The sequence below is a fragment of the Hypomesus nipponensis genome, chromosome 25 (genome assembly GCF_054491055.1).
Source record: "Hypomesus nipponensis isolate SF chromosome 25, ASM5449105v1, whole genome shotgun sequence".
Classification (NCBI taxonomy): Eukaryota; Metazoa; Chordata; class Actinopteri; order Osmeriformes; family Osmeridae; genus Hypomesus; species Hypomesus nipponensis.
Window position 1 is genome coordinate 8223606 of NC_140385.1, and position 27791 is coordinate 8251396.

Genomic DNA, 27791 nt, shown 5'->3' on the forward strand with positions numbered 1-27791 from the left:
ACAATCTTAAAAGTTGAGTTTAGTCCATGAGCTTTTTAATAATTCTATTTTATTCACTCACGTTTTACCAAAGGCTGCATGTCAATAATCCCCTTTGCTTTGCATGGAAATAACTTGTCTTACTTGGGTGTGTATGCGTGTGTGTGTGTTTATGTATTTGTATATGTTAGCAATTATTTTGGCTTGATGGTTTGCTTACATTTATCTAGAAGGTATTTTCACTAAACTATGAGTTTGATTTGATATACTGTTGCTAGTTATTAATTTGATTTCCTCTTGAGTTTATTTTGATAATCTATTAGGTGAATTTAGTTCAGTAACAGGATACGTAGAGAAACCAGATACCTTCTTTAATAATTAAACTGAATTGAGAAACTTTTATTTTATTTTATTAGGTTCTGTATAATTTACCAAGGGCACAGAAAACCATTATGTATGTTGTTTGCTATGATTGGTTTCCCTTGAAGACAGAGCAGCTTTCTGACCTGTTTTTTAAAATCTTTTTTTCCTTCTTTCTCTCTGTAGACATGTTACATGTTGACCAATCTTGAGATGTGTTGCCAATGTTCCTGTCCCTATTGTTTGTGTCCTTGTCTACTTGTCTTTTGTTTATGTCTGTGGGTGCCTGGTGTGGCTTGTCGTTTGTCTGGTAGTTGTTGTTATTTTAGATGTTGTTTATGCTTTTGTATTGTGAGTGTGGGTGTGTGCTGTCTGTTTATAAGCAAGTTATTTCCTGCTCATTCCCTTCCCATTGGTATGGTTTAGTTGGCTTTTGGTTTGCTGCAGCATTTGCCCCTGAGACCCCACGATCCTTTGATGAGACCCTTCTGTAGTTCCCCTTCTGTGACCCCTGATTCCTTACACTTGATACTGTTCCTGTCCTGACCACATTCTCCAATGTCTGTCTCCTTTCATTTAATTTTTTATTTTTTTTATTCCTTAATTGACACTTTTCCAAAATGGAAGATGACGAAGACAATGAAACGCAGTCATCGATCCTGAAAACAAAGTTGATTCGAGACTCCTCGGCTCTTGCCAGCCCAGACCTCCTCTACGAGGTGTCGGAGATGAAACAAGACCTGATCAAAATGACTGCCATTTTGACAACAGACTCTGCAGACAAGTCCAGTTCCATAGACAGGGGAAGTCTAGCCAAAGGGGCTGAGGAGGTGCCTGGAGAGCCACTGGAAATCATGGAGAAGGTCAGAGAAGACCTTGCCAAAGTCAGCGAGATTCTTAGAAGCGGAACATATGAGGGTGAGGTGGCAGAGGAGGCAGCGAGAGCGTGTAGAAGGGCTGAAGAATGGGTCCTTATTTCGGACTGTGAGATAGAGGAGGCTAAAAAGATGGCTGCTTTGGAGAGCCAGGAACCTTTGCTACGTGAAACCAGAGTCAAAAGAGGGACTCCCCGACCAAAAGCCATCAAGGACATATCTGGCATGGCCTCACACATGACTGGGGAACTTAAAGAGTATCTTCTGGATATACCTGATGGCTCCAGTGCTAAAGCTGAGGTCAAGATCGTCGAAGATAAATCCACTGAGGTCATCCTGCGCAAAGGTGGTAAAAGAGTTATACCGACTAAAGTCCAGGACTCCAAAACCCCAGCTTCAAAACCACAGGAGAGCAAAGGCTCCCCTGCGAAAGCGCAGGACAGCAAAATCCCTGCTGCCAAAACAAAGGCATTGGAAACAAAAGCCCCTGCTGGGGATGTCAAAAAGCCAATTAGGAGGAGGGGAAAGGACCAGGGCCAGGCAGAAGAACCGACAGAGAGTAGCTCGCTCTTAAGTGCCCCCACAGATCCTGCCCCAGTGTCACCGGTATCCCCAGTAATTGAGGAAACTCCCATTGGCTCTATTAAAGACAAAGTCAAAGCTCTTCAGCAGAAAGTAGAGGCAGAGCAAAAGGGTCGCAAGGTCACGAGCAGCAAACCCTCACAGCTGCCTGTGATGAACAAATCCTCTCCAAAGCCCAAAGAAGGTCCTAAAACTAAACAGGGCTCACCCAAGTCCCCCAAAACGGAGGCGGAAAAACTTGAGGAGACTATGTCGGTAAAAGACCTCATGAAAGCATTCCAGACAGGGCAGGATCCCTCCAAGAGAAAGTCAGGGTTTTTTGAAGTCAAATCCTCCACCGCTGCAACAACTGAACAGACAACTGACGTACAACCCACCAAATCCAGCATCAAAGTACCAACCAGCAAGTACTCTGAAAAGGAAATTTCGCTGGATGCTACACCTGCACCTACACGTGCTACAGAGGAGCCCCAAGCAGAGACGGGTGAACAAAGTAGCCCAAGACCTTTGTCAGATGTAACAGAAACCATAGACTTTCAGAATGGCGATAGCTCTGATAGTTTAAAGCATGAAGGTGTGGCAGACTCTCCAAGTGCCAGTCCAGGTGACGTGACCCCTCACTTGAGCTCTGAGGACAGCTTAAAACACGAGGGCTTAGCTACACCAGGCACCAGCCCAGAGTGTCTACCTCTGTCTCCCAAAAGTGCTTTGCAGCACATTGCAAGGGCGACAGTTGCTGTCAGTGATGAATTGAAAGGCAAGGACAAATCTGGAGATTCCGGTTTGGGGACCACTGACGACCAGCCATCCACAGAAATGACCCTCCCCGTGTCCTCCAGCGAGGCTGCAGATGACCGCAGTACAAGTGAGTCAATATCTGTTAAGAGGGGCGAGTCTAAGCCGACTAAAGCTCGAAAGCTTACGAAAAGAATCTCAGAGACTGTAGAGAGCTTTTTAAGTGATGAGGAGAGCCCTGATGGTCAGCTAGTCCCATCTTTAGCTGGTGCCCCAGCTTCTAGATCTTCAACGCTGCGTCATGGAACCTTAGAGCTGTCTTTAAGACAGCAAGACACTGATGCCCTCAGTCCCTTGGCAGATGACTCTTTGACAATTAGCCACAGAGACTCTTTAGAGGGCAGTCCCCTGATGGAAGACAACTCCTCCCATAGAACCCCAGATTCCATCGAGCCCAGCCCCACCAACGAATCCCCTTGTCGTGACTCCCTAGAGAACAGCCCGGTAGAGCAGAAAGCTCAGCCCGCCTTTATGCCTCCTCTAGAAAAGCCTGTTGAGCCCTCTAGCCACCCAGAACCCTCCACTGCCTTAGACTTTCCCGCAGATGCTTTGCGCAGTAGGCTACTCAGAGACCAGGATGCTAGTGCCGACGATGACAGTTGCGAGCAGACGTCCCAGATGGAGAGTTCTGGTAAGAGTCCCCTCTCCCCTGATACCCCTAGTTCCGAAGAGGTAAGTTATGAGGTAAACCCTAAAACCCCCGACCATATGTTCCTGTCTGTGCATTCCAAACCGTCTGCCATCCCGGAAGATGAAGAGGAGGACAAGTCAGACGACAGTGAAGCTCAGAGGAAGTTCACACCAGAGGAGGAGATGTTTAAGATGGCAGCCAAAATTAAAACTTTTGATGAAATGGAGCAGGACGCCAGGAGCAAAAAGAACTCTAGGAAAGATAACAGTGCCTCAGCATGTCCCGAAGCAGGGGACAATAGCTTCAAAGCAGTTGAAGTAGAATCCTCAAGTGAGGTGCCCAGTGAAAGCCGGCTCACTGGGCCCACAGAGATCTCAAGGCTAGCTCCTTTTGTTGAACCCCTTATTAAAGTACAACCTCCCTCTCCTTTTCCAGCAGGTGTGCATGAAGGATCCCACCACACAGAGGCCAAGGATGCAGCTACAACTGCCACAGTTGCAGCAGAGGGAACTCATTCTGTCTCAGAGCCTCATGTGTCAAAACCCAAAGACAGCGGAACAAAAATGGTAGTCGGGTCTCTGAGCTCTGAGGGAGCCGCAAACATAACTGATGAGCAGAAGGAGGAGAGCTTGAGAAAATCGAGGGGAAGGGGGGAGGATGTGGGAGGGAAAGAGGCAGACGTAGGCAGTTTACAGACTGCTGCAGTGAAGGCTCCCTGCCAGGCAGAGAGCAACATCACAGATGAAGTGAAAGGAGATCATAGGAAGCATACCGAGACGTCTGAGTCTGAACTAGGTACACCAGTTGTTGTAGGCCAAGCGAGGGACACGTTCAAACCAGAGGTCTGCATCTACGACGACACCGAGGATGACGATGAGGAAGTCGAACCTCCCAGGACGGAGTCGAAGGGTGTGACTGCCCGAGCGGAGTCAGACCCCTGGGCCGCCATGCTGGACGACGACTCTTCCTTTGCCGCCCGTGTTGGAGAGGAGGAGCGGAAGGAGTTGAGCCTGCCGGTGGACAGGCAGTCTCAGGGGCCGACCCCGGACACTACCCCCGGCAGGAGCCCCACCGAGGAGAGCACCCCCACCAGCGAGCCCAACCCCTTCCTGTTCCAAGAGGGGAAGCTCTTTGAGATGACCAGAAGCGGAGCCATTGACATGACCAAGAGGAGCTACGAGGAGGAGGGTTTCGCTTTCTTCCAGATCGGTGAGCAGCCGTTAGTGGAGGCCTTCTCTGAAGAGGTCCGAGAAGACCCAGGTGATGGAGGAGTCGCTGAAGAAAGCGAAGTGGGTCTCAACCTGACTCTGGAAATGAAGCCGGAGGCAGAGGAGAAATTATCAACTGAGAGCACAGATTCTCAGAAACATTGTTCACCAATTGAGGACGATCAAACAGCTAGTACAACAGCAGCAGCCTCAACACCTGATGCTTCCAAATCTAGAATTCCTAGAATGGGGATTTCGGCTTCAGCCAAACCCACTAAGAAAGATCAGACTTCCCCTGAAGCTGTAGAGGTCAAAACAGATAAAAGCATTGTAGACGCGAGTCCTTTAGAGGTGGACTCCAGTTCCTCAGACCCCATGATAACTAATGTTGAGACAGCAGTAACAACTGTCACACGATCTGTTTACTCTGAACAGGACCAAGAGTCCTCTGACTCCTCCCCAGAGGAGCAACAGTCAGTCATAGATCTTACTAAAACCACAGGCAAAAACAAAACACCTGCTTCAAGTAGTGAAAAGGGTGTGAAAAAGGCAGTAGCCAAAGCCCCAACGAAGGCTATCCCTCAAAGTCGGGCTAAAACAGGGACCTCTGCTTCATCAACCACATCCCCTTCCTCAGTCACTCCTAAGAAAGAGCCTGAGATCCCATCTGTTGAGTCGAAATCTAGAATACCTAGAAAAGCTAGCCCTCTCAAGTCTGACCCCTCAGCAAAACATCCAGAGTCCCAACATGACAGAAAGCTGAAAGTTCCCGTCAAAAAGGACTCCAGGAGAAAATCTGAGACAGATGCAGGTCCCTCTGTAGAACCCAAAACCAAGACCACGTCTTTCAAAGCCAAAAGCTTCTGTGAGGGAGACTCAACCAAGCCGCCTGCTAAAAAAGATCAGGGTCGTCCCATGAGCGCTGAATTCTCCCCCAAGAGTAAGGGCTTCCAGTCCAGGCTACCTGTTAGAGGGAAACCTGGTCACCCTGTTCACACATCAACACCCACCAAAGAGAAAGCGGAAGCACGGAGACAGTCCATCGAGTTTTTTGAGGAAATCAGTGACGAGGCCGCCAAAGTGGTGGAGCGATTGGCTCAGTCCAAGGAAGACAAACAGCAGGAGGAAGCTGCGGCTGCCATCTCAGACGACGAAAGCAGCATCATGGACCTCTCCATCATAGAGAGAGAGACTTTCCCCGAAATGCAGTTTCCTCCGTTAGGAGACGTCTTTCCTATTAGGCCCCTGTGGGACGACCCTGTTGAGACGCAGATGCAACGTATTCCTGACGATAAAGTCCGAAGTCAAGGTACCCCCCCCATCCTCACGAGGCCCATTCTGTCTCTTAATGCCTCGCTAGCACGCTAGCTGTAAAGGTGCCGCTTCTTCGTCTTTGTAGCTTAAGACTCTTGTCGTTGCTTCTGTGCTGTCTGATCTGTGTCTGTGAGTGTTTGTGATCGTGTCTCTTTTCCTTCTATGTCTACTAAAAATCTCAAGATTGACTTAAAGACTTATTCAAGGAAAGGAAGCAATGTAGGGATTGCTTTTCAGGAGCCTTGTAGTTGGAAGAGTAATAGTATTTCATATGTAGGTTGTGTTGGTGTAAAGCTGTAAGTCTAAATAATGTAGATTGAGTACAGTTTATGCTATTTAGTCAAGTACGTCACTGCCATGCACAAACGTTGAAGCAAAATACATTTGACACATTAAGTGGCACATACATCTAAACAGACAAATGTAGCCCACAGAACACCAAGGGGGATTTGATATGTTTGAAGGTGGAATTTATCTTCTATATTGATGGGCCTGCGTGCTCACAGCTGTCCTGCTGTTGTGGTGGTATTTACAGTAGATCCACAGGATGAAGCAGAGAGGAAAGAGGAACGGTTGGCCATCATAGCCGACCATTTGGGCTTCAGTTGGACTGGTGAGTAACAGCTCAGGACTACAGAGTGGCAGAGAGACTTGGAAGAATTTGATCATTGTTTTGGTATGGACACCTCTATCAAATGTCCTGCACTTTCCAAGCCAACTTGATTAACACCAAATATTTAGTTTGCCCTTATTATGGAAAGACGATCGTACATGGACATATTTATAGCGCCACAGGCCTCCCTTTCACGTATTTATCTCTTCCAGAATTGGCGCGAGAACTTGAGTTCAATGAGGAGAGGATCAATCTGGTGAGGGTTGAGAACCCCAACTCTCTACAGGACCAAAGTCACGCCCTCCTGAAGCTCTGGACGGAGAGAGAGGGAATACAAGGCACAGGTGGGTTCTTTGACCACCATGCCAACCACTCCGACGTCCATGTTTACATAAGGCGTCATTGTGAGTTATCTTAATCTTTGTGTGATTATCAGTATTTTTCTGTGTATCTACAGAAACCTCTCTGATCCAAAAGCTGACCAAGATCAACCGCATGGACATTGTCCACCTCATTGAAACCAAGATGATCAAGTCCACCCAGGAGGAGACCTCGTCGCACACATATGCAGAGATGGAGAGGACCATCGCCGTGGATCACAGTGAAGGTAAAACCCCAAAATTGTAATCAGCTTTGTAATTATTAATTATTGCATTGTATAGTTGCTGAAACACACCACTTCTTCAAGACTGTCCCACCAAATAAACCTGTCTGTGCCTACTCAGGGTTCTCTGCCCTCCACGAGGACATCGACAGCCCCCGGCCAGGCAGGCGGTCTGAGACCACCCTCAAAAGAGGTCCTGTATCTGGCCAGCAGCCTCCCATGGTGTTGCAGGAGGACCTCTCCTCCAGTCTGTCTTCGCTCCTTGACACTTCAGGACAGGTGGAGACGGATGCTTCAGTAACTGGGTCCCTCAGGCACACCCAGAAGGAGGCGCTTCAGAAAGGACTGGAGATGACAAAGTAAGACAAGTTGCTGACGATTCACAAGTTCCAAGGACCACATCAACACATTGATATTTTAAGTAGTTTTCCCATAAGGAATAAGAAGAAAGGGAGAATTAATACATTCATGTTCATGTTTCAGTTTATTAAATGTATTGAGTATTAGCCAATCACATTTAGCAACAGGTGGTCAAATGTTTGACCTTGTTATTGTTTTGTTTCTCAGCACATCACAAAGTGGATTAGAAAAGGCTGGAGCAGAGTCGGTCTTCATGGGCCGCCTTAAACATGTAAGTCCTTTCTTCACCTTGTACCACACCTCCCCCTACAAGCTCCAGTCTCACGTGTTAGACCCTGTTTACAAAAGAGAAGCTGTCCCCATGATGTCCACAGAAAGCCCTCCTACACCTTCCTTCTCTGTGGAACAGTCTGTGACGGTGGCAGAGGGTGGGGCTGAGGGGGTGGCAGGGTCAGTGCAGCTGCCCCTGGCTGAATATGACAGTAAATGGTTGTCACCGGTGTGTCACCAACCGTTCCCTACCGGATCCCATAAGCATGACTGCGGAAGCAGGCCTCTCTCCATGACTGACTTTGGGGACAGTCTGACTGAGGGTGACCTGGCAGAGACGGACTTCAGCGAACTCACTGTGGATCTCAAAAAGGAAGAGGATTATGCTTTTGTTTCTACTGCCTATGTACACGTGGCTCCTCCTTCTAGCGCTGTGCAGATAACTGAAAATGTGAGCATCACAGCAAACCCGAAGGATGAACAACCTGCCAATCCTATTTCAAAGACTAAAGCAACAGCTAAGTCCCCTCATGTTTCTACTGTGATGGTTCAGTCCAAACAGTTGAAAAAGGAAGTATACTCAGAGCAGCATTTGGAGGAGGTCTCAAACCGGCTTTACAGGGTCCTATATGGGTACGATGTTGTTGAAGCGAAGTCGAGTTGTGAGGACCTTGTCACCGAATCTCAGTCTCCACAACCAGTGGAGACATCCAGGGTGGAGGACATACAAGCTGAAATGGGGTCAGATGAGATAAAGGAACCTTTCCAGGGCTCCCGTCTTGAGGCAGATGTTTCTCCTGTTTCTGAGCTAGTCGTTGATGTACACCCAGATGTCTTTGACCAAGCAGATATCTCCTCTGATTTTCAGGTGGAACCTATCAAGGTTAAACGCCACACCCCTGATTTAACCACCTTCCAAACAGATATAAATAACAAAGCTTTATCTGAAATACCCCTAGTCCCTTTAGACATAAATCGCACAGCTCCGCTTTCAGAATCTTTTAGACCGGAATATAGTGTCTCTGATACGTTAATCCAGGTATTACATGACTCGGCTGTTGAGATGTCAAGAGAGGAGTCTCCCAGACCAGCCAAATCTGATATACCTGGTCTGGAATATACATTTGATATAACCCTACCCATAAGTCAACACAAACCTCCATGTGAGCATGCAACTTCTGACCTTTCTGACCCAGCTTTACCAGAATCAGTTAGTTCATTCAAAGACTACAGGCCATTGACACCAGAATATATGAGTTCTGATTCTGACGATAAATCCTCGTCACTGGTAACAGCATTAGCATACCCAGCTGCAGTTAAGAGCTCAGTCCAGGGAAGATCGTCTTCGCTTGAGTCACTGAAGGCAGCAGATGAGTTAGACTCTCCAAATTCCCCAGCAGCCGAGTGTCGTCTATACACTCCTGAGTTCTCAGCACTGTTGACCGAGAGTAGAGCCTCATCCCCTGAATCAGTGTCATCTTTGAACGAACTGAGTCTTCTCACACCCGATTCACCCATTCCTCAGTTCAGACCTCTTTCTCCTCTACCGCCCCCTGTGGTTGAATGGGAGACTGTGGGATACCCAGCTTACACCCCTGGGCAAATGTTCTTAAGTGCACCAGGTGCTGCGTGGGGCATGCTAGCATCAGACATAGAGGACAGGCCTTTGACCCCAATGGTTTCCAACAAGGAAGCCTTCGGTAGGCCAATATCGCCAGGTAGTGAATGTAGCTATGATAGGTCTATTTCCATTGAGTCAATAACATTTGATTGTGAGGATAGGGCATCATCACCTGTGGTTCTAGAGACAAAAGAGTGGTTGTATACACCCCACTCCTCACCTGAGTGTAGAGAGATGTCCCCTGACATGTACTTAGATGAGATGAGGGCATTGTCACCTGATTCAGTAGCCTCTGTAAATGAATACAGACCTCTATCGCCTGACTCGCCTATACCAGACTTTGGACAGGTTTTGCCTGAATCTTTCACTGTTTCAAGTGCCACTGTAGACGATAGATCATCGTCACCTGAATCCCTACTATCGAATATGGAATTTGAAACGGTTTTGTTATTGTCCATGCTTTTTGAGGATAGACCATCATCACCTGAATCGATTGCGTCTGTAGATGAAAACAGGCTAGTTTCTCCTGACTCAGTCCTACCTGTGTTAGATGATCAGGATGTTGTTGAATACAGGTCAGCTTCACCTGAGTCAATATTTTCAGATGTAGAATATGGGGCCTTGTCTCTCGCAGAGCTTTTTGATGAAGAAAGACGTCTGTCACCTGATTCAGTCACATCTGTAGATGAATTCAGGGCCCTATCTCCTGACTCACCCATAACTGATTTTGGATGTTTACTTCCTTTATCTGCTGCGTCTGTTACTGGCTATAGGTTGACTTCCCCTGAATCAGAAGAGTCAGAATGTGATTACGAACTAGAATGGGATTTCAATGATGTATATCATAGACCAGAGTCGGTGACATCAGATCCTGAAGATAGACCACCAACACCTTTACCAGTGTCACAACCAGACTCGGATGATGACTGGGTGCTTTTAACATTGTCAGATACTGAGGAAAAATCCCTGTCACACCTGTCCTTACCTAAATTCATGTCAATTTCACTTGAATCTGCTAATCTCATGGCTGAAGACGGGGCACTGTCACATGACCCCGCAGCAACAGTAAATGAGTTTGGGAATCCGTCTCAAGAATCATCCTCGTATATAACAGTGGGAGGCATTACAGTGACGGTACACGGTTCATCATCACTTCAGTCAGTATATTCAGACACTGAATATGAAGCCATGGCTTTGTCCTGCCCGTGTGGGGATATACCAGCGTCATCTGAGTCATCAGTCAATGAGAATAGGGCCCTTTCACCAGATTCTCAAGTGGAACCTGAATCTGTTACTGACACCTGTGGATGTCAATCCTCCTCCCCGGAGTCGGTGGCTTCAGAGACAGAATATGTTCCAATGCCTCTTGAGTTAACATGTGAGGAGAGTAGATCTTCCTCTCCAGAGGCTTTAGGAAATGTATTATCTGCCGTAACAGAATTGTCAAAATCACCTACATTTGTTTCAGAAGCCACCCCTTGTGTAACAGAACCTAAGTCAGTATCAGCACAATCAGAGAATTCAAGCAAAGATATTATCCCACAGTGGTCAGAAAAAGACAAGTCTCTGAAGCGTGACCCCCCTGAGAAGTCAAAATCTTTCAAAAAAAGAAAGTCCACAAAGTCCACAAAATCTGGCCTGAAACAAAGCCCTCAGTCTAAACATGCTCACACACAGTCATCTGAAGCACCATCTGTGAGCCACTCAGAACATGTGACTGAAGCTAAACCATTAGAACAAAATCCATCTCAATCTATATCATCAGGGTCGACTGAAAAAGGGTTATCATCAAAGTCAGCTGTAACTTTAAACGATGGAAATCAACCAGAAATTAGTGAAAATAAATCTGACAAACAACCAAAAGCATCAGTAGTAACTCAACCTAAAAGCAACCAGGATATGTTGTCACCTGATGTCTTACCACTTTCAAATGTTCCGCCATTATCATCTGAAATTCAGTCTATAACATCATTGCTTCCAGGAGAAGTGCCAGGTTACAAACTAGTTTATGAAGCAGAACTATGGAAGCTCATCTCTCAAATACATGATCCCCAATATGTAGGAGAAACCTTTGGTAGTAAGACGGGTATGTTTGAGTACGAAGGGTGTAAAATACAGCATGTACAGCCATCTGAGCCTGGAAGTGATGCTTTCTCAATCAAAGACAAACTTCCATCAGCTAATTGTGAGCCAGATCAGAGACCACTGTCACCAGAGTCTTTAGCTGACTACAGACCTATGTCTCCTACCTCCCTGATGTTATTGACAAATATCTCAACTGATGTTCAGAATTCATCTGAACCAGACCAGACAAACCCCAACCCACTCACCGACAAGGGTAAACCTTCGAAGAAACGTAAATCAAAGAAATTGTTCAAACCCGATCTTGAGTCTCCAGTGGTTCTTACAGAACTTAAACCGACCAAACCCCTAACTAGAGAGGCTGTGCATACCTTCTCTACAGTATCATCACCAACTGTGCCAGAAGGCAAGTCATTGTCACTTGAATCAGCTACAGAGGTCTCTGAACATCTACCAGTTGAGTCTTTACCTTCTTCATGTGACCATAGTCCACCATTACCTCCAGGAGCAAAACGAGTGCCAGTCTACAGGCTTGTCTATGATGCAGAGTTGTGGAAGCTAATATCTCAGATGCATGATCCCCAATATGTGGGGGAAACATTTAGTAGTAAGACAGGTGTATTTGAGTATGTTGGAAGTAGAATAGAGTATGCACAAACTAAGCCAAGTATAACCAATGAGGAAAGAGATCCTGTTGTACAAATAGCTGAAATCGACAGCATGGTGTCCCCAGATATCATTGACTCCACGATACCTCAGGATAGACCATTGTCTCCTGATTCAGAATCTGAATATATTCCTCTGCCATATGAGTCTGTCAGTGTGATGACTGGTCTGAGATCGGAATCTCCAGAGTCTCTGGATAGTCATAACGCTTTATCCCCAGATTCCCCCACACCCCAGTTTGCACCATCTTTACTTGAAACGACTCAATCCTTTCATAGAGGATCTTCACCCGAATCAGTATCCAATTTCGATTCACTTGATGTATCTGAGGCGTTTGTTGTAGAACAAAGAGCGTGTTCCCCTGGTTCAGAAGAACCTCAGAGTGTAGAGAGACCAGTACCTTCACCTCCATCATTACCTCCAACAACAATAAAAGTGCCAGTTTATAGACTTGTCTATGATGCAGAGCTTTGGAAGTTCATCTCTCAAATACATGATCCCCAGTATGTAGGTGAAACTTTTTGTAGTAAGACAGGAGTTTTCGAGTATGCCAGCACAAGAATAGAGTATGTGCAGACAGCTCACGATGTCAAAGAGGTAACTAAAGATGTTGGTGTGGATAGTGCTGTGGTCAGCCAAATAACTACAGTTGACCCTGAAGTCCTTGATGGGTCGCAGGCTGTTCCACCATTGACTGATGGTAAATCTGTCCCATCTCATCACAGGCCGTTATCACCTGATTCTGAATCAGAATACAGACCTTTATCACCTGAGTCTGTGGGGCTGATCATTAGTCTTAGATCTGATTCTCCAGAATCTGTGAAGTCCTTGGATAAGTATAGGGCTCTTTCTCCAGATTCCCCTATACCCCAGTATTCAGTACCCTTCCCTGAAACAGTTCCTTCATATCATAGATCTTCATCACCTGAATCAGTGTCCGATGCAGAAATCGACATAGTTTATGGAGGTTTTGCTGCTGATTTTAGGGCATCTTCTCCTGATTCGATAGCATCAGTCAAGGAGATCAGGCCTCTCTCGCCCGACTCTCCCATACCTCAGTTCAGACCTGCAGTACAGACATTTGTTACATCTGGTACAAGTGCATACAGATCGTCTTCACCCGAGTCACTGGCCTCAGATATTGAGTTTGCATTCTCAGACTATGATACTCTTGTTTTTGAAGAAAGACCAGACTCGCCTGAATCGATAGTGTCAGAGACTGACAGACCTCTCTCTCCAGAATCCTTGCCTGACTACAGACCCATGTCGCCTGAGTCCCTGATGCAGTTGTCTAATACTAGAGCATCGTCACCTGCATCTGTAACATCTGTCAATGAGTATAGGGCTTTGTCCCCAGACTCGCCCATCCCGCAATATTTACAGTATTTCACAGAATCCACAGTATTTGTGGCAAGGAGCCGACCAGCGTCACCTGAGATTATCATTTCAGACAGTGAGTTGGACCTGTTGGATACCACTGATTTCTCAGTTAAAGGAAGGCCAGACTCACCTTATTCAACAGGATCAGTAGATGAGTACAGACGGTTATCCCCTGATTCACCCATACCTCAGTTCAGACAATGGGACACTGCTTTATTAACGACAAGGTATAGGTCAACTTCACCTGAATCAGTTGTGTCAGATATTGAATATGCTCCTAAGATTTCAGATGTTTTTGATGTTGATGACAGACCAGACTCACCTTATTCAACAGGATCAGTAGATGAGTACAGACAGTTATCCCCTGATTCACCCATACCTCAGTTCAGACAGTGGGACACTACTTTATTAACGACAAGGTATAGGTCAACTTCACCTGAATCAGTTGTGTCAGATATTGAATATGCTCCTAAGATTTCAGATGTTTTTGATGTTGATGACAGACCAGATTCACCTGATTCAACAGGATCAGTAGATGAGTACAGACAGTTATCCCCTGATTCACCCATACCTCAGTTCAGACAATGGGACACTACTTTATTAACGACATGCTTTAGGTCAACATCACCTGAATCCTCATGGTCAGATGGGGACATGGACAGAGATTTGTGCTTGTCAACTCTCTTTGAAGTTAGACCGTTGTCACCAGATTCAGTAGCATCTGTAGATGAATATAGGGCACTTTCTCCTGACTCGCCAATACCTCAGTTCAGACAATGGGACACTACTTTGTTAATGACAGGGCATAGGTCAGCATCACCTGAATCAGTTGTGTCAGATATTGAATATGCACCTAAGATTTCAGATGTTTTCGATGTAGAGGAAAGACCAGACTCACCTGAATCAATAGTATCAGAGACTGAAGAGAGACCTTTGTCCCCTGATTCCTTACCTGACTACAGACCAATGTCACCTGAGTCTCTGATGTTATTGGCCGACTTTAGAACATCGTCCCCTGAATCCACAGCTTCAGTTAATGAGTATAGAGTTCTCTCCCCAGAGTCCCCTATACCTGAATTCAGACGTGCATCTCTAGCATCTTTGTTTTCAACTGTAGGGTACAGGTCATCCTCCCCTGAGTCTTTACTTTCAGATTCAGACTGGGAACCAGAGTGGTTCTTACCAGAGATCTTTAAGGAAAGAGCCTCATCCCCTGAGTCTACAGGATCAGTAGACGACCATATGCCATTATCACCTGATTCACCCTTACCTGACTTTAGATTAGCACTATTAGCCTCATATTCAGCTGCTGGATATAAATCAGCATCACCTGAATCTGTGATTTCAGATGTTGAGTTTGCTTCTCTGACTTCTGACATTTTGCTTTTGGAGGAGAGACCAGACTCACCTGATTCAACAGGATCAGTAGATGAGTACAGACAGTTATCCCCTGATTCACCCATACCTCAGTTCAGACAATGGGACACTACTTTAGTAACAACAAGGTATAGGTCAACTTCACCTGAATCAGTTGTGTCAGATATTGAATATGCTCCTAAGATTTCAGATGTTTTTGATGTTGATGACAGACCAGATTCACCTGATTCAACAGGATCAGTAGATGAGTACAGACAGTTATCCCCTGATTCACCCATACCTCAGTTCAGACAGTGGGACACTACTTTAGTAACAACAAGGTATAGGTCAACTTCACCTGAATCAGTTGTGTCAGATATTGAATATGCTCCTAAGATTTCAGATGTTTTTGATGTTGATGACAGACCAGATTCACCTGATTCAACAGGATCAGTAGATGAGTACAGACAGTTATCCCCTGATTCACCCATACCTCAGTTCAGACAGTGGGACACTACTTTATTAACGACATGCTTTAGGTCAACATCACCTGAATCCTCATGGTCAGATGGGGACATGGACAGAGATTTGTGCTTGTCAACTCTCTTTGAAGTTAGACCGTTGTCACCAGATTCAGTAGCATCTGTAGATGAATATAGGGCACTTTCTCCTGACTCACCAATACCTCAGTTCAGACAATGGGACACTACTTTGTTAATGACAGGGTATAGGTCAGCATCACCTCAATCAGTTGTGTCAGATATTGAATATGCACCTAAGATGTCAGATGTTTTCGATGTAGAGGAAAGACCAGACTCACCTGAATCAGTAGTATCAGAGACTGAAGAGAGACCTTTGTCCCCTGATTCCTTACCTGACTACAGACCAATGTCACCTGAGTCTCTGATCCTATTGGCTGACTTAAGAACATCGTCCCCTGAATCCACAACTTCAGTTGACGAGCATAGACCGTTGTCTCCAGATTCACCAATTCCTAAATTTACACACAATGTTTTGGAATTTACCACAACAATGAAGGGATATAGCTGTTCCTCTCCTGAATCAATAACATCAGACATGGAATTTGATTTGGTATACTGTGAGTCTCATTCTCACAATCGAGCATTATCACCTGTGTCGGTGACATCAGATGATGAAAATAAGCCATTATCACCCGAGTCACCTATACCTGACTATAGGAAGACTATACCAGTATATTGTGTGTCAGTGAGGGATTTATCTCCCAGTGAACTATCAGATTCTGAAAACCAAGGTTCCACCGAAGATTTTTTAATTGCTGAGACACCAACATCCCCTGAATCTATTGAATCTGAAAGCGGAGAAGTGCACCAGATGAGCCAAGTATCCCTGCAAGAATCCCAGACAGTCTCAGTATCAGATTGCCAAACTGTTGGGGGTATGCCAACTCCAAGTAAAGCAATAGCCGATAATGTTGTTTTTTCTACAGACATGGCTGCTTCAGAAACAGTGCATGAATCAGCAATGATGGTCTCAGAGTACAAACTTGTCTATGATGCTGAACTTTGGAAGCTCATCTCTCAAATCCACGACCCCCAGTATGTAGGGGAGACCTATAGTAGTAAAACAGGGTTTCTGGAGTGTGTTGAGAGTAGAATTAAGTATGTCCAGACTCCACCTGAGGTAGCCGAAGACACCCGTGGAACAAATGCACAAATGATCAACTTAACAGGCTCTGACATTTCAGATTTTAAACATACTCCTTCAGCAGCTATAAATGAAACAGACGCAGTTTGTGATGTAGTCTGTTCCGATACTGTGGAAGAACTATCCAAACTTCTTGCCCCTGAATCCACTGCATCGGTAAAGGAGTGTGAATCCTTATCACTTGCTTCCAAACACAGAGAATCTGAGTATACTTCTGAAACATTGGCTCCAGACTCAGCCCCAGACTCTGAGGATGAATGGGTGATTGTGTCTGTGTCAGACACAGAGGACAGACCCCTGTCACCTGACTCAGAACCTGAGTACAGGCCCATGTCTGTAGAAAAAGCCTTGCAAATGGCCGACGCTAGAGCCTCGTCACCGGAATCAATGCCAGAGTTCAATCAGAACAGATCCCTATCTCCAGACTCCCCCATACCTCAGTTTAAAACGTCATGCGAGTACATAACAACGTATATAAAACACAGGTCTTCATCACCCGAGTCTATGGCTTCGGATTCTGAGTATGAGCTGATGGTTACATCAACGACCATTGATCTTGAGTACAGGCCATCCTCACCTGAATCAATAGCGTCAGTCACCGAGTTCCAGCGTCTCTTGCCTGATTCTCCTGTACCTGAGTTTATGAAGCTCTTGTCTCAGTATTTCATGGAGCCTATAGGCGATGGATCATATTCACCAGTTTCTGTATCTTCAGATACAGTATTTGAGCCATTACCTGTAGAGTCCTGGGATGATGCTCACTCAAGACCAACATCTCCTGAATCGGAAGGTTCAGAGGAAGAGCTTAGCCTAGGTGTTGCTGATATGGAAACTCTGAGGCCCCAAATAACATCTTTGAGTCATGTGACATCTGCGGCAAGGCTTGAGTCTCCTCTAGTGCTACCCAAAGAAGAACCCTCTTGTGAGCGGATGTTGGAGGAGAAACAGGCTACCGATGTTGATCAAAATCTTGGCAGATCAGAAGCCATGGACATTTCTAAAGACCAGACACAGGAACTTTCAAACACTGTTAACATTGTAACTTTACAAAACATCAGCGAGGTTGGTAGAGACACCACTTCATACCCACAACCAGTAAAGGTCAAGGAAGTAAAGCAGCATAGAAACACTTCCCTGCATCCCAGCGCTGGTCAACTGGAGACACAGGAAGCCACACAGAGGGTAAGAATCAGAGCATCGTGGTCTCTGGAAAAACTGGCCTGGCTTGTGTCATGAAGGATTGCAATAACAGCTAACTGTAATGTACGATTTTGTGGGTAAAACGACACGTCTGGATTTTCTGTGTGGAAATGCACTGGAATGGACTTTGATTCTAATGGATGTACATTAACATGGTATTTGGATTGATGGAGTGAGTTAACTAACTGATTGCAGTAAGAAAATAAGTAGGTTGTGTTTCTTAACTATCGGATGCTATGGTGAAGTAAGCAAACCACGTGCATGCCCCTAAAGGTTTTTTCTTTATCAGATGTTTTCAGACTATCAATTGAAACCCTGCTCGTTGTAAACTCATGTTACTGTGGTGCCATGGATGTGATTGTTTTGGTGCATCCCATGCTGTAAAGTCTAAATTGTCATATTGAGGTGATCTCAATATCTATCTCCAGGCATCCACTCAATCTGCAGAGGAAACACAATTGCTGTCCAGTTTGAGGAAGTTGCCTACTAAACAAAAAGAACATACTTTACTTGAGCAATGGTCTTCCGATTTGACACCAAAATGTGTGGTCCGTTCGTCTACCACAAAGACCAAGACAACCTCTCATCCTAAACCACTGATCTCGACCCCACTACATTTTCCTGATCAGGATACAACCCACAGAGCTGTAACACCTAACCTACATCAATCTTCTTTAGAAACCTGTTCTAAAGCTGACTCAGGACTCTTCGAGTTCAGCCCGTCGTCCTCACCATTTGAAAGGTTTTCCAACTGGAGTCAATCAACATCTGATGAAACTCAAAGCAATGAGTTTTCGCCAATGTCAAACCAGTTTCTGGTACCACCGGATTACGAAGCACTGTTCTCTGGATACCAGTCCTTGAGAGTGTCAGAATGCTCTCAGGTCTCCCTGACAGATTTGAGTCCAGTGTCCCCAGTGTTTAGTGACTCTTCTTCAGATAAGGATCGTAATAGAACCGCAAACCAGGGGGCTCAGGGTCCTTTAGAACCTGTGAAAGTCATACCTGGTGGGGCAGAAGACTTTCAATTTTCTCCTGACTTCAACAGAGTCCTTTCTGAATTTGAGAAATCCCTCTCAGCATTTGGACCACAACACTCAAACCCCCCAACCATAGAAGTTTCTCTGGACAAAGAAACCACTGAAGAGGAAGATGAAGACCTGGAGTTCTTTGACTGCAAACAGGCCTTCTCCGACACCTCAGATCCCAATGACCTTGAGCCAGAAGATCTAGAGATGGCTTATCACGTCTCGGAACCCCCATCTCCACTACCCAGCAGTCCTGACGCTGGCATCCGTAAGGAAAGTCCAGTGTACACTGGGTACCCGTTCCTACGAGTCGATGATCGCAGTCGCTTTTCCTCAGGTAGTGAAAGTCTTGGTGACTTTGCCTACGATTCAGACCACAGATCTGCAGGTGCTTTTCCAATGTGTGAGGAGCTTCCAGCTAGGGGACAACAAGGGTTTGAAGATGACGATGATGACTCTCTTGGAAGGGTAAGAGGTAGCGCATGAGGTCGAGTGCACCCTTCCCTGGTTTGTTCCCTGGTTTCTGAGGCTGATTGCAGTGTCCTTGCAGGCTAAAAAGAAGATCCACTGATTCAAACACTCGTATTAACACTCTACACAGAGACTAATGAGAACCTCAGTGGTGTGTTTGCACGTATATATACTTACAACACACTGTTAAGGTCCTAAAAAGCGTATTAATAACTGTACTATGGAATCATCTTAAGCCTGACCAACAATCAAATCATTTGATTTTGATAATGCTCCGTTTTGCTGTGTTTGACGCGTGAGTTGTATCATATGTTTTGCAGGGGTTTTGAACGTAGTATATTGTGTTATTTGTAAATGCTATTCACATTACCACCCCCTGCTGAAGGGTTTGCGTGTGTTGCTAAGAATGAGTACCCACTTTCCTATCTTGCATGGCTGATGTGATTGTAGGCTGTTCTATGAGTGTACCTTCTCTTCATCTTCATCAACCCCATAATCCCATATAGTAGATTTATTTTTCCATAATCATATCTAGTGTAAAATAATGTCCTGCCTCACTAGCCACCTAGAAAGAAGTTTCGTCATAAAACAGAGAACAGAAGGAACAATCATTGCCTGGAGTCTGTACTCATGTGCTTGCAGTCATGTTATGTCCGTGTACTGTATCTGTAACTATATCTCCCTACCCACAATGCCCTTGTGCTGTCTCCCAGGAGATAGCTGAAGAGTTAGGGCTGCTGTCGGATAGTTCAGAGGAGGAGGTGTTGACCACCAGAGTGGTCCGGCGCAGAGTAATTATCCAGGTACTGCAGGCATGGTGGGGTGGAGGCTGTCTGCCTGTGTGCTGTGGAGGATTAGAGAGTAGTAGGGGGGGCGGGGGGGGCACACCACTGTTTGCTGTGCTTTGACTCAAATCCCACAAAGTCTCCTGCTGCAAAAGGTGGCTTTTCATTTGTCTTTCATAATCGTTTTACACCGCATTCTCATTTTCTACCATACTACACTTATCTTGTTGCCACGAGTTTGAAATTTCAAACAACCGGGGTTGTTACCTGACGTTTTGTTTTTTGACCTCTGTGTGGCCATGAATGTTCCGAGTGTGTTCTGTTCTATACCGTCAGAGACCTGACTCTGTGTGCTTGTGTTCTCCCTCCAGGCGGACGAGCTGCCAGACATCCCACCACAGACCGTGACAGAAGAGCAGTACACAGATGAACATGGCAACATGGTAGTGAAGAAGGTAGAGCCACACGCTATGTACACACATGGATTCCAGTCAAGAGTGTTGAAGCTCTAATACAACAGTCCTAGAAGCAACATTTATTAGTTAACAAAGTGACAACATACTATGATTTGTTTGATTAATCATTTATTTGGCTCTGCTCACACAAAAAGTGTTGCCAAGCAACACAAACATGATCCGGCATTAAAGTGACTAGTGCTAGCCAGTTGGTATCATTTACATTTATTTGTATGTATTTTATTGTGCAACCAGTCAGACTGTTCACAGTCTGGTAGCATGTTTGATTTCGATAAGTTAACAGTTTGATAGATCAGCCGTTAATGAAAGCAGAGTGATACAGGTATAGTTAAAAGTCCCTGTGCTTTTATCACCAAATATCAGCACACATGGAAGGCCTCTTGTCCAATCAAATTACTTGGTCAGAACTAACTTGTTGTATGAATGTATATACTGTCAATACATATGTACAAATACTGTATTTCTCAGCTTACTTTGGTGTTGACTTGACAGCGATTCTAATTCAACTCAAACCAACTGGCATACAGTATTGACATCCTGCCGTGTCCCCTCCAGATCACAAGGAAGGTGATTCGTCAGTATGTGTCCCCGGACGGCGTGCCGAGGCAGGATGTGACAATGGAGGGATCTCACCAGGAGATGGTCCATGTGGAGGAGGGAGACTCCTTCTCCAAGGTGGTGAAGAGGACGGTGGTCCGGAGCGAGGGAGATCAGACTGAGGTGACTGACTTTTCAAACTACAGTAATGACAGTATGTAGACCAGGACATAAAATGGTTCATGGTACCGACAAATGTAATGAATACTACTGTGTACTAGTGACATCAGTGACCTTTTGAACTCGGCATGTACCCTGTTTAGGTGACCTTCTCGGAGCCCCGTGTGCTGTTGGGCGCTGCCACTGCCTCTGAGTTTGAGGCGGAGCCGGCGCAGGGCCGGAAGGTCAGCAAGGTGGTGAAGACCACGGTGGTCAGGGGCGAGAGGATGGAGAAACAGACCGGAGACCGCTCGCTGGCTGCAGATCTCCCCTCAGCCAAAGAGGACTTTGAGAAGGTAAGAGCTCTGGAGAGCTAGTAAGCCTTTCTCCTGTTAACTTTCCTGGCTAGTGATAAAGGCTGGTACATTTAAGATGATCAATAGTACCAAAGCTAATGGTGGACCCTACATTCTCTGAAACCACCTGCTCTTCTTCTGTCACATATAGGCGTTGAGTTATGCTGGAGGCTTTGGGAAAATCCTCCTGCCTCATTTAGTAGAAAGAGAGGTTGTCAAGGACGACGGCTCTGTTGTCAAAAGGTTTGCAGCCAGCATGGAACTGCAGTGTGTTGATTAACAACAGAGGCTATGTTGGTGTAGCGCTCCATAGATTTGACGTCAAAGCATGTCACTGTAGCTTAGGGGGGTGTTCAATCCTGGTCCTCGGGGTCCTCTGTCCTGCATGTTTTAGATGTTTCCCTGCTGAGGGAAACATACAGGACCATGTACCAGGATTGAACACCCCTACTGTAGCTTAACCTTATCAACCTTACGGCAGATTCTAACGTGAGCATTCACCTCAGTAACTAATCAGATGGGTGTGGGGACAAAGAAGCAAGCCTGCACGGTGTGTTGATGGACTAGGCACGAGTCAGTATGACCTATCAGAAAGGGTTTAACAAATCCAAGATGACGATCCTCAGCAGCACGTATCTCCTTAACAAGATCTCCCTCTCCACCCCTCTGTGTGTGTGTCCAGAACCCAGATGTGTAGGTCGCGCACCCAGAAGAGGACAGTGGTCAGGGACGCCCAGGGTAAGCATGTGCACCTGGAGTGTGTGGACGTGCCCCCAAAGGCCATGCAGCCAGACGCACTTCAGCACCACCTGCACACACTGCTCCAGCGCTACTGTGCCGAGGACCAGCAGGAGGAGGAGGAAGGGGAGGACAGAGAGGAGGGGGAGGAAGAAGAGAAGCAAGAGTGATTTGGGTAACTCTTCTTGGCCTCACTCACCCTGCTTAGTCCTACACCTTCTGAGGTGAGTTATTAAAACAGCCAAGCCCATGACTGAACCCCTGGTTTTAGAAGCCCCGAGCTCAACCCCTCTGATGCAGACACTGGCTTGTGTTTTGGTTTGGATGTTTTTTTCTTCCCTTTGTGGCAAATAACAGAACAATATTTATTTTAAGGCTTCAACTTTTTTCCTCTTTTTTTCCCCCTTTTGACTTTGTTTCATTTGCTAAGTTTTGTGACCAAAGATAGTTCCCTTTTTATTGTCGGGTGACAAATGAACGTAGATTGATTTTGCTCTCTTTTTTTTGGGCTGCTGTGGTACAATACTGAACAAACACAAAGATCAATGGAAAACTTAAAATGGTGGGGGGCTTCATGGACATTTGCCTCATGCACGGGCCTCTTCTCACAGGACGATTGTAAACATTTGTATATAGAGGAGAAAAACATACATGCGCTGAAAAAGACAACAGCAATTCAAGCATTTAATTGATACAGTACATTTGCCCTCTGTAACTGCTGTACGTGCACCAATCAGACTAGATCTACTGTCCCCAGGTCGAAAGACATTGGCCTATAAGTTTAATGTTGCTGAGCTTTTGAAATATACTGTAAAGAGATAATGAATGCTGTCTTTCATCAAGGAGTCTTGGATCACACTGTTTTACAGGCACAGAATCAACCCACAAACTGTTATACCACTTTTCTGTTTACAAAGTTAGCTCCTGCTGGTGAAGTGTGTGATGTCTAGTTGTCTTGGCATGGGCTTTGTAAGCTTTTAGCCCCAAGAACATGTCTTTTTATGTCTGTCTGTGTTGTGTTTTCACAATTTCTTCTTAGCGAGACATCACAAAACTTCCACGTGTGTAAATGTGTTAGCGCATAGCATCTTCACTGGCGTCAATATAACCTGCCGTTTGTTCAAAGAAATTAGTGATCAGGAATGTTCTACATTTTGACTGACCATTTTGCACTGAACCCTAGGTTCAGTAAGGTTCACACACTGGGTTTTCCTTCACACAAGTTTGTAATAGCACTTCACCTCCCTACCCTGTCCATGGTACTCTTGATTGTCTTCTATAGCTTTTATGAAGCTTGTTAAGATTGTAAAAAGGTTTAGGAGAAAGAATTTCTTTGACTTGCTGTTAATTTTGTTTGTTGTTGGTGTTGAATGGTAAATCGTGATAATCTAGTTTGATTATTATTTCCTGTCCTTTACAGATGGCATCACCTTTGCATATTTCATTTATTGTATTAATGGCGTCCGTCTGTGCTTATCTGGCCTGTGTGTGTGTCTGAGTGTGTGTGAGAGCAGAAGATGGACGTTTGCAAATCAAACTTGACATGGATGGAATTTTGGCCTGTCAAACTATCTTAGGTATTACTTGCGGTACAGACTATATCTGTCAAAATATGGTTCTCACCTTGCCATGTACTTTGTGATCAAAAGCGAGAATACAACATGTTTAAAAAAAAGAAAAAAGTATAATTTTGATTTGATGAATCAGCATCTTGTCTCCATGGTGATAACAATATTATACATATTTACAGTTTGAATATCTATGCGGGCATGTATTCGTGTTCAACTTATTAATACAATAAATTGAAACGCTAACCAGACATTGCAGCTGCAGTGTGTACGTTACAGAAAATAAAAATGTACATGTGTCAAACGTGTAGGCTATGTTGTGCTTGTCTTTATTCTTACTTGTATAAAATACAATGTTAAATAAACTAGAGAAGGGGTCATGCACACGCACAGAATATTTACCTTGTTCCACTCTGGTATTCAGGGAGTATGCAGAAACGCCACCATAAATCCAGTTTTTTTTCTCTAGAAGAGGGTGCATAGTTATATTTGTTCACAGCTAATAAGTCAATAAAGAAGCGACCAAAACCAACATTTGGCAGAAGTCACATCTTTATTTGACGTTTCTTAAACATGTATCAGTCCTCTCACCATGGCAACAGTATACACTTTGTCCAACAGTGCTTTTTTGACAACTTATAAAACAGTGTGGTGTAAAGTAAGAAGGAAATCAAATAACAATTGTGCTGTCTCCCTACCCCACTATCCCATAAGGAAGAAGAAGGGTGTGGTCGTGGCTCTACTTCAATTGTGACCAAATCATAAATGAAACAAAAATAAAACACCACTGTGTTACTCACTCAGATTTATGCTTACCGGTTTTGCAATGCCACCAACTAAATAAAAAAAACAAGTTAATGAACGTAATTAAGAATCCTAAATCGCACCTATTAATACAAATATTTAGCTTACTGAAACAAAGCAATTCCAAATGGCTTCAAATTATTTTGTAAGCATTAATTTGTAGTTTAAACTGTGAAGCATAGGTAACTAATTCAGATTTTGTAGATAATAGGAAGATTAAGTTTTGTGGGTACATACACTGAGGAAATGAGGGGGGGCGGGGGGGAGAACTAAACACATAGGTTCATGCACTATACAATATTGTTGCACAGGGTTAAGCTCAAATGGTTCAATGATAGGACTGAAAAGAAATCTCAAAGAACAACCTACATTATCAATATCACAATATAAAACGTAAACAAAAAAATATAGCCGATAAAATTCACTTTATATCCTTGTGAAAATATGATTGACTTTAAAATGTGTAATACAATGGCCATGTGTAGCAATGTATTCAGTATATCTATAGTTAACATTCGACGACTCAAATCTCCCTTTTCATGTGATGTAACACGCACAGCAAAACATAGATCTTAAGTGTCCTCACTGTAAAAATGTCAATTGAAATTCCTATTAATCATACTTAATAATTAGCTAATCAAGAGCAACAAAACCAAACTGTAAACTAAGGTAATCTTTCAACAATTAATACTCCAAACTTTAAGCAAGGATATAGCAAATCACAATCAATCACAAAGTCTATACATCACCAAAATGCAAGCTACTGTTCACCTATGTTTTGACATAAGTCCACCTAAAAGGCAACAGATATTACAAAAACAGAACTTGTGATCTGGCTGATGTGTTGGATTCAGAATATGAGACAGTTGTCAGTTCAGGCTGAAACAGAGCCAGGTACATACACATAAGATTGAAACTCATCTTCTCTACAAAAAACATTTCCATATCTCAGATGTATACAGTATCTATATGGCTTTTAAACTTAAGACTGTCTAAAACCAGAAAACCATAGAAAAAAACATGCTTCCATTCCATCTCCCAGATAAGACTGGGAAGAATGAATGTGATAAATTAAAAAAATTATAGTAAAATGATATACGAGATGTTTCATGGTGTTTTTTCTATATGTTTACAAGAATCTTCAGTCCAGCAGCGACGATATGTAAACAACACTCTGAGAGGGCAGAGTGGTAGCTATGCTAGATGGGGATTGGGTGAGAGACATGACAGACACCTGGTAGGCGGGATCTCCATGGTCAACGGACCAATGTAGGTTGAGAGTGGAGGGTGGGTCGGGTTCTCTCAACTATAACACCAAACATATGGACTCGTTAAATCACACACCACTAGGAAGCATCACACAAATACAGTTAAGGACCTAACGGTTTTACCAGCTAAGCGTGAAGCAATTTTGTGTCATTAAAGAATTCAACAGGTGCCAACTGACAACAGAAGGCTGAACCACTTAAGGTTCACAGCTCAGGCTCACTGCTACCTAGATGGGGCAGGGCAGAGGGACTCACCTCTCTACTTGGCGGGCACGGTGGGTGACCCGGAGCGGTGGAAGTGGATGTTCTGCCACTTGCCGTCGCGGCGGTGCCAGATGCGGGTCTCCTCAGACTGCATGGTGCGGGGAGCGCCACTGCCATCCAGGTACTGGGTCAGCCGGATGTAGGCGATGCACGCCGCATCGTCACCAATGATGTGGACGTGGGGGTTCAGCAGGATGGTGTGGATGGGCTGCAGCTTCACCCTGGACAGAGCTGCGAGAGAGAGAGAGAAGTCAGAATCGAATGACCTCAAGGCTCGGTCCTTGAAGTATAAACATGTTTTTCCAGTAAGCTACAGGTCATGGGGCCTTACAGTTATCAAAGTAGAAGCGGTGGAAGTCAGTGCCCTCCACCAGATTCCCCAGGGCCTCTGGTTCAAAGGACGTGAGTCCAGGGTCGCAGATCTTCCTGTGAGACACGGAAAATGAGACACACACACAATTGCCATGGGTGGGTTTTTCATGGAGATCCGCTGTGAATAGTGCCATGGTGTTGATGTGGACTGAGCTTGGTGGGGGTATGACTGGACTATGATAGGACTGACGTGTAGGCTTCAAAATCGCCATTGTTGATGGCTTCAATCAGCTGCTCAGTCACTTTGATGATCTCCTGCTTGCGGGCTGGGAGACAGAGAGGGAGAGAGAGAGGAGACCATCACAAACTCGTCCAAACGTCAGCATCCCAACAATCTCAAAGTAAACAATACTGGCTTGAGAGTTCCTACTGAATATAATGGAAAAGTCTTCAGTAAAGGTGGCTGAAATGAGATGGCACCACAGCAAGACCAGCAGGCTCACACGCAGGGAGAGACAGGGTGGGTTCTCCACCAGTACCACGGACGTTTATACCGTACACGCACAGTCAGTACATCCCATTACCTACCACGGAAAGTAGGCAAGCTAAGTAGTAATGAGTAAGAAAAGAGAGAAAAAGAGAGAAAAGTGATCTGTTCTTGAGGAACTGTAGGATGTAGAGAGATTTAAAATGGCGTGGTGAGTGAGAATGCAGAATGGCTTCCAAAGCACTGGTGCACACCTAAGATTTATCCTGAGCATTTAATGAAAGATGTCTCCAAAACTTTACCTTGCACAGTTTCATTCCCTCTGATACTTTCAAACGATATGAAGAACAGAAGACAGAGGCCAGCAATAAGCGCCATTTTTCTTCCAAGTGTCTTTAGCCCGAGGCAACCCCACCTTACCCTGGCAGAGAGAGAAGAGACCCTGGGACGGTCGAGGTTCAGACATGATCAGCCTGACTCGAGCCACGTCACAGCTCTCAGCCAATGGCCATTTCAACTAATGTCCTGGCTCAGCAGAAAATAAAACAAATGTGATGGTGCGGAGGGAACATGGAGTGTTGACACACTGCTGAGGGACTTTGCTCTACGCCCCTCTCTGTTTGTGAAGGCACAACAAGCATACCGTATTGCCAGAAGAGGCCCACTTCATCCATCTCCAAAAACAGCTGTTGAGCAGGGAAGGAAGCAAATCGTCTTGACCCGATAGCAATTGTGGAAACAGAGGGTTTTAAATAGTGCTACTATGCTTGCTTGGATCAAGTTAACACTGCAAAAAGTGCCATTCCAAAAATAAGTTGTTTTTTTGGCTTGTAGTAAGTTTACAAAAATCTGCCAATGGAACAAGTCAATTCGCTTGATAAGATTCTTGAAATAACACAATATTTTCAATATCAGAGACCGCTTGAAATTAGCTTGGAAAACTCATTCTTAGATAT

At 44.9% G+C, this 27791-nt stretch overlaps 2 protein-coding genes across 6 annotated transcripts in view; one reads left to right on the plus strand and one right to left on the minus strand.

Annotated features, from left to right (window-relative positions):
- Positions 1-24008, plus strand: part of ank2b (ankyrin 2b, neuronal) — a 130354-nt gene extending 106346 nt beyond the window's left edge. Inside the window, exons 39-50 of the mRNA XM_084690971.1 lie at positions 967-5739; positions 6280-6357; positions 6570-6701; positions 6815-6964; positions 7083-7320; positions 7529-7592; positions 19795-19884; positions 20238-20321; positions 20898-21062; positions 21203-21394; positions 21546-21637; positions 22077-24008. Coding sequence (XP_084547097.1) covers positions 967-5739; positions 6280-6357; positions 6570-6701; positions 6815-6964; positions 7083-7320; positions 7529-7592; positions 19795-19884; positions 20238-20321; positions 20898-21062; positions 21203-21394; positions 21546-21637; positions 22077-22302 — 6284 coding nt within the window. The 3' untranslated portion in view covers positions 22303-24008. The remainder of the gene's footprint in view (positions 1-966; positions 5740-6279; positions 6358-6569; positions 6702-6814; positions 6965-7082; positions 7321-7528; positions 7593-19794; positions 19885-20237; positions 20322-20897; positions 21063-21202; positions 21395-21545; positions 21638-22076) is intronic.
- Positions 24009-24234: 226 nt separating this feature from the next.
- Positions 24235-27791, minus strand: part of camk2d1 (calcium/calmodulin-dependent protein kinase (CaM kinase) II delta 1) — a 55337-nt gene continuing 51780 nt past the window's right edge. For all 5 annotated transcript variants that reach the window (XM_084690969.1, XM_084690967.1, XM_084690968.1 and 2 more), the window contains 4 exons: positions 26599-26674; positions 26368-26462; positions 26028-26267; positions 24235-25810 (listed from right to left, as the gene is read on the minus strand). In XM_084690969.1, the coding sequence (XP_084547095.1) occupies positions 26032-26267; positions 26368-26462; positions 26599-26674 (407 nt within the window). In that variant the 3' untranslated portion in view covers positions 24235-25810; positions 26028-26031. The remainder of the gene's footprint in view (positions 25811-26027; positions 26268-26367; positions 26463-26598; positions 26675-27791) is intronic.